General features: G+C 40.8%; 1 protein-coding gene and 1 long non-coding RNA gene across 7 annotated transcripts in view; one reads left to right on the top strand and one right to left on the bottom strand.

Annotated features, from left to right (window-relative positions):
• ADK (adenosine kinase) overlaps positions 1 to 8,552 on the top strand; it is a 286,608-nt gene extending 278,056 nt beyond the window's left edge. For all 5 annotated transcript variants that reach the window (XM_064145545.1, XM_064145543.1, XM_064145546.1 and 2 more), the window contains one exon: positions 7,388 to 8,552. In XM_064145545.1, coding sequence (XP_064001615.1) covers positions 7,388 to 7,512 — 125 coding nt within the window. In that variant the 3' untranslated portion in view covers positions 7,513 to 8,552. The remainder of the gene's footprint in view (positions 1 to 7,387) is intronic.
• The window catches only part of LOC135176398 (uncharacterized), a 42,642-nt gene that overhangs the window by 4,525 nt on the left and 25,344 nt on the right, over positions 1 to 12,773 (bottom strand). For both annotated transcript variants that reach the window (XR_010302636.1, XR_010302635.1), the window contains exons 5-6: positions 10,778 to 10,832; positions 6,187 to 6,359 (exon numbers count right to left, since the gene is read on the bottom strand). This is a non-coding gene — a long non-coding RNA (uncharacterized LOC135176398). The remainder of the gene's footprint in view (positions 1 to 6,186; positions 6,360 to 10,777; positions 10,833 to 12,773) is intronic.

Raw genomic sequence — 12,773 nt, 5'->3', positions numbered from 1 at the left:
CACAGTATAAAACACTTAAGCCTCTCTTCCCGCCTTGAGCTCCTATTCCCCAAAGTTGAACAGTACTTAGTCAAGGTTTAGGCCCGCACAGGGCAGCAGTAAGAAATCTCCCATCAATCTCAGTAGGCCTCAAATCAGGAGCTTAAGTTTTCTCCATCCATTGCACAGCCTTTGGGACCAAACCACTACAGACTTACAACCACCACTCCTACCTCCACAAAGGCAGCAAAGAAACAAGAGTGCTGATTTTTCTTAAAGAGAGTCTCTGACGGGCCAAGCATCTACAAGGGCCTTGGGAAGTATGATGACAGGTTATTTGATGAGCTGCAGTAAGATGGTCCCATAGATCCAAACAGTGTTAATAATCATAACTGCAAAGCAATAAAAGTACTCAGCCCTGGGTAGCTGATTCCTAATGGAATTACAGGGATGTAGTGAAATTTTATTTCCTTTTTTTATTGTCATGTTTTTGCAGAACTCTTTAACATTTTCTGCATGCAATGGTTTTTTTTGCTCTGTGTATTCAGCACCTCCTCTCCATTCCAGGGAAAGTGCTAAACTGAAAACACTCCTTTCACTTACAGTTGTCTATTAAATGCAAAGTTGTGTTATTTGCATTTGTCCATAAATGACTGTATCCTCAGACTAAGGAAGATGTACACTCTGATGAGTGATCCTCACAGAAGTTCAGTGCATTCAAAATGGCTATAGAGAAAAGAGGGATCCAGACAATCAGTTGTTACAATAGTAACTGCTTTTCCTGAAAGCATGCTTGCTCTAGTATTCCTGCTGGTGATTAAAAAGAAAGTACTTTTCCTGAGAGGGCTGCACACAGACAGTGAAATGCATTTAGGACATGACCATTTTGTAAGTAAATATAGACTTCTAAAACATTTTTCCTGAACTCATGGTTTTATCATTCTCTGGAAGTGAAACTATTGACATTTACCAGGCTATTTGCTCCATCTTTCTGATCTCCTGCAGTTTATTTTTATAACAACCTTATCGATGAGCCTCTTGCTCAGCTCTCTAGGTTTAACTGAGTTGAGTCGATTTGTTACCACAGCTTCAAGCAGCTGTTACAGAACAAGTGAGACATCCTAATAAAGCTGTAAACGTGTTTACACAAACATGGTATTGATTTTACTTGGAGAGGGAGAAGCTAGTGCTTAGCATGGTGTCAGGCAGGAGGAATCTAACTGCAGTTTCTCATTGTCATCTGTCATGGTTGTGGAACACTAAGTGAAGCCACAAGAGGGTAATTAGAATTGCCAGAAATTTAGCCCCTAAAATCAGTTAACCACTTGAGATTTCTGTAGTTTAATTAGTTTTTATTAAAACTTTCCTCCAGTGGTGTATTCAGGGAGGGTTTTCTAATGTTATTTTCAGTAAGAGTGAAAATTCAAGGTTGCCACTTGTTAGATATACATCTTCAATGACTGCTTTTCTGAACCTGGCTGGTAACCTTTTTTCTCTCACTTGTAATTAGCCTGGCACTACAGTTCTGTAAAAGCACAGGGCCATTTCATTTTAAGGGAAGGAAGAACGCTTGTACACATTTACACTTGCAGTTAGTTATATAGGCACGTGTGGAATAATTCTTACGCTGTGTTTTGGGAGAGAAAATGCTAAGACGTGTGAAGGTTGAAGGAAGCACGGTGTATTCGGAGATGCTTACATTTAATTTGTCTTATATACTGTAAATCAAATGTGTCAGACCACAGTGCCAAAATACATGAGAAGAGAAGCCAAGTCCCACCCTTAATCGGAAACGTTTCCATTTAGAATAGCCAACATTCGGTTTGATAGCGGTGGGCAGGGCCTCTGGCTTGCCACAGTTCTTGGCTGTAATATCCACCATCTGCCACACAATTAGAAAAGGAGAAACCTCAGCATGTTGGCACACAGTCTTTCGGTGACTGTATTGCAGAATCATCTCATGCCAGCATCTTCTGCAAAATCTAGGTTGGCTGGCTGGATCCTGGCACTGGTGTTGCCAACCACCTCATTTCAACTGACCAGACTCGTGCTTCCCCAACATTAACCTACTCCAACAGTTCCAAAAGACATCCAGAAAAGCCTCAGTCATATCGGCTCTAAATTGCTGTAGTGCTGCTTCTGGAACACTGCATCTTCCCACACTGCTGGCCTGCAGAGCTACTGGGATCACATAAAAATAGATGAGCATTTCAGCAACTGTGATAAATGCTGTATATGAACAAGAGTGTGAAAAGGTGCTTGCAGCTGTCCCCTGTGGTGGAACAACATGAGTTTTTAACAGACAGTTGGCAAATTAAGCTGTAGAAACTTTAAATTTACAAAAAAGAGAAGAGGGAGCTGAGCTGTTCATGATCCCTTCTGTAGCTGGGACAGTTCTGCTGGTGAACAGCCTGGCTAGCGTGGGTTCTGTTAGCTTGGTCGTGGTTCAGCTGGAAGAGGAAGACTGTCTAGGAATATTGCATAGCGAAATGACTTTGAGGGGCTCTGAAACAGGGTCAGTTTGCAATTGTTTTTGATCAATGCATTTGTTAATTGCTTTTTTCCTGCTTTTGTCTCTCACATTTAAAAAAATACATTCATTTCGCCTTGGGCATTTTGTAAAGGTTGCAAGTACGAGAGAAACTGGAGAAAGACAAGTAGTGGGGGAGCTGGGTGTCGGAGGCTATGAATGGATTTCCAGCCAGCATTAGTAATTAACAGTCATTAAATTTAATTGTCAAGTGTACAATTTGACATGAAACATTTGGCTTCAGTATGAGCTGTTTTTAAGTGTTGTTAAACCGTTACTGAAGCAGACCAGAACTGTTCTAAAATCTCTGTTGTTGAAGTCCCATTTTGCTATCCAACTCTGCTAGCACTTGGTGCTCATTCAGAATTACCACTGATAATCTGGAAACAAAACTTTGACAGGAACCACCGATTTTGGTGGAATTGTCTCTGAAATGGCTGTTTTGCTGGCTACAAGAAAATTTCGTTCTCCTTTAATAATTTTTAAGTGCTATTCAGCTCTTAGAAGTAACAAAGTAAAGACACTTTTGTGTCAGTCAGTGGATTGTCTTGCTGTGCCTTTTCAGGCTTTTTTTGACATCCTTGAAGAAATATGAGCTGGTTTCAGTGAGGGTTCAAGCACCACTTCTGGCACTTGGCTTACAGAACTTTTCATTAGGTGGTAAGCACAAAAAGGAAGAAAGCAACTTGACTTTTCCATCCCTCATTCTGTTTGCAGACCAAACAGTTATAAACACTGTCTTTGAGAGTATGTGGTAAGGAATCTGGAGATAACAAAGATTAGCTTTCAGTTATTTCAGGCACACTTTTCAGAGCAAAGTGAATGCAAAGACACTTTACTGAGCAGAAAAGAAATAATTAGGGACCAAAAATAGCTATTGGTGTGTTATAAACACTTGTATCATCTGGGAATGCAAATACATTTTGTACCACTCCAGTTTAAAGCAGCCTTTGAAGCAAAGCTGTCTTTACTTTCAGGAAGATGCTCAATGAGTGGGATGAATTGAACACAGTTCCAAAGCAGTTCTGACCATGACTAGGTACAAGATGGTCACTTGGCTATCCATGCCTGTGAGGAACAAAAGGCATCACAGTCTATTCTGAAAGCTTACCAAGATGGCTAATTACAGCAAAGTAGTCTGCTAGACATCCTGCAACTGCCATTTCTCTTACTTCATAATCAGTAAGTACGTCAGAGCAGGAGGCAGACAAGTGGAAAAGCCTTGAGTTTGGTTCCTGCTTCCGTGTTCTAACGTGAAGAGAGATGGTACACGATGCATGTAACACTATCCACAGCTTCTGCAGTGCAGAAGTACTAGGGCAGAGTATCTGCAGTTAGGTGGTGGTAGACAATAGTGCCTGAAGTCGCTTTGGTATAATGTTTGAAGTGAGGCTGTCTTGTGTAGCCAGAATATGCTCCTGCTTTCAGCACTCCATGACAGTGATAGCCAGGAACTAGCTTAAGTCATGGCAGAAGCAAAAATAATTGCTGAGGTACATGAGCATGTGCTGTGGTGATCTAGTTCTGCAATCCCAGGCCTATGATAGAGGATCAGAGTTCAATCCTGGTCTTTCTGTCTATGAAATTGTAGGCGGAGTGTGAAGTAGGTCTGAAGCCATGTTCACTTATCTCCTTGCATTTCCAGTCATGGCACCTTAAAGAGATTACAGCCTTCAACTGCTTATCATCTTCCCTCCACTCCCTGCTCTCTGGTGGAGCTGTTTGAATACTCACTAACCCACTTCAGTTTGAATCAGGTGGGTTAGCAGACATCTACTATTCAACAGCCTACTGGTCAAACTAATGTGGCTCATTTTGACAGTGTCAGGTTATACAAGCTGCAAAGAAATGGTGAGAAACAGGTGAGGCTGTAACTTCTTCAACTGGAACGTGAAAGTCTGAATCAATGCCTTGGGAGTATGTGCACAGCACCTGGAAGAGGCAGCTTTGAATTGTATTCTGACCATGCTGGTTTTTACTGCATTAATTCAAAAAAAAGAACACCAACCCAACAGAGCAGTCTGGTTCTCAGCTCAAGCAGCAGTGCTTTCCAGTGTTGTTCCCCTGGGGTCCGCTTTGCCAGCTTCCTTGTCTTAGTTTGCAATGCAGTTATGTGTTTGTGATACATGTGTTTGTATTGTCATTTGATGTGATACTGTGTCAGATACTTCTATTTCATCTATGAAATGCATACCTTTTAAGGGAAATTCAACAGACAAGAATGGTTTGAGGGCAAACTCCTTACTGCAGTTTCTACATGTCTCATCTATGACAGCTCTACTTAAAGTCATTTCTCCACCACTCTGAAATCACAGAGATCTCTCATTTATATCCCAAATCAGAACAGGATGAGTTCTTTTCACCTGATTCGGCTTTCACTTGGATCTAAATAAATGAATAAGTAGTAATTTCAGTGAAGACAAAAGATACATACTACCTTGAAATGCGGTGAACCTAGGAGGTGATGACAGTCTCTGTCTAGTTGGTATTAAAAATAATTCATGTTTTATGGTCCTTTGTTGCTTTCATTTTCTCATCTTCATCTATGTTTGATGCCTTGATCATAAACATAGATGAGAATTCTTTCTTGTATAAATCCCTCTCTAAATTCATGCTCTGCAGAAAAACAAACTTCATATTTGCTATTGGAGGCCTGCCCAGTCTGTCTTCAGTACTTACTGAGTCAGAAATGGACTGCCTTAACAGCCTCATTTTGCATACAGTTACAACTTGCTCTCAAGTTTTAACCACCCAAAAGCACTCTGCCTCCAAGGCAGTTCAAATTTAATTATTAACATTCTCCATCTATCCAAGAAACTTTCTCCTAAGAATGCATGTTACTTTAATGGAGAGCAGACAATTTTCATCTTGTTACTCAGAAATGGTCTGATTTTCACCAGGCATGCTGTTTGGATCTCCCAACTGTTACCGAACTATTACAGCTGGACCGTTCTGTCATAGTTGTGTTGTCTGTCATCCCCTGACTGCCATCAGTGAAACCACTCACAGCACAGTTTCTTCCTGTTCCAGATTCTCGTCTTCATGCACTGAAAACTCCCATCTTCTCCACTTGCAGGCTTAACTTTTGTTAGTGAGGCAGTCATTCTTTTCCAGATGCTGTTAGTCAGTACCTGTGGAATTCCAGGTAGCATGTAGCGCTCTAGAGAAGTACTGGTATTAGAGACATCCATGTTTTCCCCTCGTTGTCAACTAAAATGCCAGCCTTCTCGAGAAAGGCACCTGACTTACAGATTTAATAGCTTCAAACTCTTCTCCCATTCTACGCAGTTCAAATTACAGATCAGCTGGGCTTTGTCACGACAAAGAAACCAAGACAGATCTTAGTAATTCATGAAAATGGGGTCTGTTACTCACCAGTATTACCCTTCGTTAATCTAACCTTATTTTTCATGTTTCAGTCTTCAAGGAACAGACATGAATGCACAAGACAACATATTTTTATCATCATCTAAAAATACGCTCTAATGTGCTACAGAAGGAAATGCTTCAAAAGGAGAGGGGTTAAATGAGTGCCTCACAGTATAACGTAGAGGGGTCTGTTCCAATCGTAACCAAACTGAGCAGAAAAAGTGCATTTGAAAGCAAGCTAGTAAAACAGAGAATCTTGGAATAAGAATTTGTAGTATGTCAGAATGTATTAGCTACATAGTACTTACGAGAGATGTGGTTTCAAGACTGGATTTGTGCTGTCAAGGCCCAAAGCCTGTCAGAGCATGACAGAGGAACTTGAAATGGTGGATGAAAGCTTTGGAAAGAACATGTTTCAGCTTGCTAGAAGCTGGGCAAGCCTCATTTTTCTTCTGTAGTTGAATGAGGAAGGAAGGTACATCTGAAACATTAAAAAGCAAGATAAAAGCAAGTAAAGCATTACCTTTAGACTGGCAGAGTTGAGTTTTCAATTTAAAGGTAGTGTTTACTTTTCACATCTTGAAAACCTCTTCCAAATCTAAAACACATATTTCACCTCTCCCATAAGTTCCATCATGCTTTCAGTCACAATAGCGAAGACAGAATGTTTCAGAAAGGAGGGGCTCGATCCATAAAACTTCTGGTGCCACTTGTACTTAACTTTTCCAGGTATGTAACGAATTATTTCCTTTTTAGGACTTTGCTTGTATTCATTTAAAGAGGTGCTCTGGTTTTCAAACCCCTCAGCTCTCAGTGATGTTCGTTTTTCTGAGCCAAGTGTGCTAGGGCTTTGTGAGTTACAACAGTTCACCAAGTGCCCTGGTTCTGAGACCTGCTTGGATCTGCATACCGTTTGCTGTTTACATAGGCACCTGACCGTGCTCACAGGTACCCACGGTTTCTGAAGTCTGAGGTGAGATTTCCCATAAGCAGGGCAACAGATGTCACCTAACTTTCTTCATTGGGTGAAAATGTCTCACCTTCTTTTCATTGTGAACACTGCAACCCTGAATATAGAGAGTATTTATTTTTTTAGATAGCATTTATTTTTTCTCCTTTTTTTGAGAAAAGCTCACAGAATGACAGGGGTGTGGGGCTGTGACTCTAGCCAGTGTGAACAGAAGGAACTCAGCAGGGAAAACTGCTTCTTGTTTTTAAAATGGTATTTAAGGAATCAGGGGTTCTCTCTGGAAAGGAGGGCACTAATAGATATTTGGTTTGATTATCTTTAATTTACTTGAAGCTACCGAGTGGAGACTTCATCTAGAAATAACAGCAGCAGCCCTCCAGCTCAGCAGTACTTCAGCACAACACTAAATGGAAACCAGCCAGACTGTGTACCTACAGCTAGGCCAATATTTCAGTGCTTTGCCCTGTGACAAGCTGATATGCTTAAAGAACTAGCTAACCATTTTCTTCCTTCTCTTTCCCTCCCTCTCTGTTCCATAGGTTTTCTCTCTCAGCTCGTCTATGATCGGCCAGTGACTGAATGCATCCGGGCTGGACATTACGCAGCCAGCGTAATTATCAAGCGTTCAGGTTGCACCTTCCCAGAGAAGCCTGACTTCCACTGATACTGGTGAATTGGAGGGATCAAAAGTATTTCTCATGTTGCCATGGGATTGCTGCCTAATTTTTTCCTCCTTCCCTTTCCTCATCTTTCCAATTACCTGCATCAATGCTTCTGTACTTCTGTTTATTGTATTCTAAACAAAATACATACTTCTATGGTGTTTTCCTTCTCCTACCACTACAATGTCTCAGTAGTCTTAACTTTTGAAACAGTGCTAAATATTTTTCTCTCATCCATCAGGAAAAAATTGTTCTATTTACACAGCTTATAAAGAAGTCCCAGGTAAATGACTCTGCTGATTAACACCATTTAAAATACTTGTGTTGAATTACCCAGTTTGTATCCAGCTGTGGCCAAATCCTACTGAACTTACGTGAAACCAACAGACCTCACTTTGTCACTTAATGTTATAAACCAAGAATTGTTCTTTCTTCATAGTGGAGTCACACTAGTGTAAAGAGCAGACTAAATGTGTCAGGAATTGCCTTATGTATTTGAGTGTACAGAATCTGTCTGCCAGATCCAGCCCAGCTTCCATGAACGTGGATAGATGTTTGGTCAATAATTAAGGACCTGATCCAAAGCTTGGTGTCATGCATTCAGTTGTCTCACAGTGAAGCAAGTAGCTTTGGGTCTGGCGCTGTGAGAGAGCAGGATCTGGCCACTCTATGTGCAGTCACATCCATCTGTCACGGGAGCTAGCAGATCGGTACTTTCAGTGATTTCAGGGCACGTGCGTGAGTTGGTGGGGAACACACAGAGAAATCCTGTCTCCTCCATGCGAGCTTTCTAGAGGCTGTATGTAATTCAGGTACATGTAGTGAAGATGAGGTACAGAAATGTTTATGCAGGATACATTACAGGATATGCCAAATGGAATCTCTGAAACGCACATTTTTAAACTTTTACTTTCCTTTGGATAATGAAGCAATATGGTGGATTTTGTTTGTATTTACAGTATTCAAAGAGATGATCTGACACTGCATTCATTACTTGGCTATGTAATTTGATACTGATAAATAAAAAATCGTCGTACAGTAACTGCTGTGTCCAGCTTTCCTCCATGTACTGGACTGAAATGGGAACAGGAAAAGAGTGCCTCACTCATAGTATGTGCGAGATATCAGCACTTTTCATATATGAATTCCAGTGTCCAGGTGGGTGTTGAGGAGCCATCTCAGCAGTAAAGAAGGGAACGAACACCAGTCTGGTGTTTATATTGCAGAAGAGATGAAAAATGAATGGCTAAGGTACATCAAAGAATGTTAAGTCAGTGCAGGCTTTGCACTTCACTGCATGGCATGGAACAAGGGATACAGAGAGATGGAATGTTGTTATTACAGTTTGTGCATTGCAAAGAGTGTGGGGAGAAATCAAGGCTGTGGTCTTGGTTCTTTTGTTTGGCCCAATGTCTAGTCTGATATATGAGACAACAGGCTCTTTTATCCTTGAGATCACCTGCTGGGTTTGCTCCAAGTACAAGGAGATTCAAACCAGCCACTTCTGAAAATCCTCATGAGGCGGCAGAGCTCAGTTGTCACAAGCACGGGTCACTTTAGACCTGACATGTCTCATGTTCCAGCATAGAGGAGAGGAAGCGGAATTAACATATACTAGTAAAAATGAACTGCAAGCAAAATGGAAAGAGGCTACGGCGCACAGGGCCTTCAGGCTTTATGATGTGGTCATAAGAATGTTAGATTTTGTATCTCATGGTTAATTTCCAATTTTTTACTTTGATGTATTCTTGTGATACATTTGTATCCAAAAAAAGCTGACAGGCTGAAGAAGGATGTTTTTCAGTCCCTGCTTTGAATCTACAGTCTACACGTGCCACATCAGGCTTACTGCATGAATTTGCCTGCTGTAAGGAAAAACTCAATGGGCTAGTTCTTAAGTTTGATGTTCTTTTTGCTTTGCAGCCATGATGCTTACCATTCCATTGGGAACAACTTTATCAGTGTTGTGGCCAGATGATTACAGTGTGCATTTAAAACAGACTATAAATACGCAAACATTCTTTGCCATACAAATGAAACTACAGGACAGCACTGCTGCTGTGAAAAAACAGCCATTCTGTAAAGGAAGGTAGTTTTAAGATAGTGGAAGCTCCCCTTCCCTCCTTTCTTCCTCTCTTTCTATGCTATTCCTTGCTTCACATCAGGATGCAAGAGCTTCAAGTCACAGTTTCTGTTCTGAGCTTTTCTGCTGATATGCTTGGTGGGCTTGGCCTGCTGACATTTGGTTCTGAGTGTCAGCTAAAAAGCATAATTTGAAGCCAGGAGAGCACCTGAGGAATAACCTACTACGTAATTCATGGAAGAGCATCAAAATCTGACCTGCCCCATTTAGCCATTCGTTATTTCTCCTATATCTGTCAATAGATATTCTTGGACTGTATATAGATACTGAGAAGCATATTGCCAACTCATGCTACATTTCAATTTGTGCTATCAAGTTGCCTGGCTCAAATCGTAGATGGGAGAACCAAAGTGAGTCTGTGTGATGGCACAGTTCCCCTGTCACTGAAGGCCTGATGTGATTCACCCTTTCCTGGGCCACATACCAATGCAGGGTAAGTCAGACACTTCCCTAGTTACACTTCCCTACTTCCATACTGTTTGAATATCCATCACAAGTGCGGGTGTTGATGCATTCCACTGGATCCACATAACTCTCTGTTTATATGTTTTGTGGTTACATCTATGCATATACATGTATTTTGTCTTTTAATTTGGGATACCTTGGGGTTAATGTGAATCTTGTCATCATCAAATGTCTAGTTAAACAGCTATTTGAATTACAGCATATTCTACAGATTCACCTTGATAATTTCAAATTGGCTAATGAGTGAGTGCTGTTAAAATTCAACCTTTTGATCTACCTCTCACCATTAATAGGATTTTACTTGCTGCTAAATCATAACCATGTCAAATATTTTCCCCTAAAACAGTCTGTTGCTGGGCTTGAGCCATCATTCAACCTAGAGTTCTTACCTGGGTTACTTACAGGTAAACAAGTACTGGAAATCTGTTTCCCACTAGCTACTGGCTAAAACATATCACCCTCACTCAGATAAAATTCTTCCCTTCTGCTGGAGATAAGACTGCATCTCCTGTTCCCAGTGTGACACATATTCAAGGTTTGATTTTGTACCACATAAGTGGGTAGCAATGCTGCTGAGTTCAACAGTATTCAGAAAGCCACATGCAAAATAGCTGAAAAGAATTAAGAGTTGGCAATCAGGAAATAAAGGCTGTGCTTACATTTCTGCAGGTGATCCACTTTGTTACTTTGAGCAGGTCACTTTCCCTTCTCCATCTGTAAAGAAGATGGTAAGATCAATTAGGCAGAAGAATCGACATTAAAGTGGCAAGAATTCAAGCAGGGCAGTGCCAACCATGTCTCTGCCTGTACTCATTGCTGGTCTTTTGATTGAATTTTCCCTTTGGTACATGAACTAATTTAAAGCTATTTCTTCTCCCTTTAAAAACAGTGCTAGCTGTTAGTATTTGTTAGAGGGTTAAGACAGGGAAGGCATAGGAAGGAAAACAAACAGGAAAAATGGCTTTAGTTATGAGGATAAGTAAAATAGGCTGTGTGAAAATTACAATAGAAATGCACACTGTTTTAAGATTACAAGTCTGGGTCTTATCCACAGTTTTCATAAAGAAATGTTAATTAAAAGTGTGATGACATGTTTGGGATTTAAAGGAAATCATTCTGCAAAGGATTTATAGCAATCACAGCTCCAGAGCATTAGGATTACAGATCCTTGTGCTGTTCCTTTTCAGCGATCATGTGATTGGCTTGCTGTTAAATATAGCTCCCACTTAGTGAATTGAGACAGGCTTGGGAAAGGTAGGGATAGTTTCCCTTTAACCAGCAGGATTTCAGAGGTGTTAGGGATTATACAATTCATTAGTTTTTACATAAGCTCAAAGGGAGAGAGGAAGTCTTAATTTGGGCACCAACTGCTACTATCTGAAAGTCTTGCAGATTAAATGAGAAGAGAACATGTGCAGTGCTAACTGCCTGTATTGGAACATGAGCCTATTGTTTTATATCTCACTAACTCATTGTTCCTTTCATAGAGATAATTGTCACACTTTAGACTTTTGGAGATAGTTGTGTCTATTGTGAATAGTGCAGCAACCAATTGGTTCAGAGGTTATTGCCTAAGCATCTCTCCCTTGGTCTAACCCCCTGCAAGCTGGGGAGCAGTGTTGTTAATCTACAATGACTGCTAACTGACTTCTGTGTCAAACATTATTCATTATGTGCTTTAAATGCTTCCTGCAGAGGCCAAAACAAATTTTGCCTTTTAAAAGCAGACCACAAGGAGTGCCTGTGTAGGATATTTCCCGAAAGATTAGACTCAAAATGGCAGTTAAGGTGATGAGGGGGAAAAAACAAAGCGTCACAGCTTAGCCAGGGACATACAAAATGGCAAAAACTCAGTTAGCAAAACCTACTTTTCATATACAATTATCTATAAGCTGTTCTGGTGAGATCTAACATGCACTTTGCAGGGTGGGAGAAGTACTTTTAAAAATACATGGAATAAGCAACCTTATTAGAAAATTAAGAGGTGGGAAACAAGGCAGTAATTTCTTTATGTCTTGGCTTGTTGGGGTTTGGTTTGGGTTTTTTTTCCGGGTGTCACTGGTATTGGCACAAAGTGAGAGGGTTTTTTGTGTCAATGGCACTGACAGGCATTGCATGCGTAATGACAGCATGGGAAGAGAGACAGACAGAGAGATTTGAATAGCAATAAGGTCGGTTTTCTTCGAGTGTGAAAAGAGCATGGGATTCATGTGTACTGAGATGAAGTATAGCCTTGCTGCACAGTGCAAATGTTTAATGCTGTTCTAACTATCCCTTGGTTATTGGAGTGTGACAGTTAATAGCCGTCAGCTGCCAAACCCAGTGAACAGTTTGGTTCCCTAAAAAGAAAATAAAAAGTTAAAAAATGAAGCCAAGTCAGACTAGAAACCTGCAAATCATAAATGTGCTGCAGCTTAGCAGGCAGATCATCTTCCCAGTTCAGAATCATGCTGACCCGAGCTGCTTCTCAAATGCAAGAAGCATGGAATATGTCTGTCTTCCTAGTCCTAGCTTTGGCAGGTACTCCAGGCAAGCTTGGCTGGACTTTCTGCCTCCTGAGACTCTCTTACTTCCTAGTGATGCTTGTAAAGCAGATGGACTAAAGGCTGCAATGAAAAAAAGCAAAGCATTTGGATCAAGTATCTCAGGTCAGTG

Source organism: Pogoniulus pusillus, chromosome 6 (assembly GCF_015220805.1).
Source record: "Pogoniulus pusillus isolate bPogPus1 chromosome 6, bPogPus1.pri, whole genome shotgun sequence".
Classification (NCBI taxonomy): domain Eukaryota; kingdom Metazoa; phylum Chordata; class Aves; order Piciformes; family Lybiidae; genus Pogoniulus; species Pogoniulus pusillus.
This window is presented reverse-complemented; position numbering and strand designations above follow the sequence as displayed.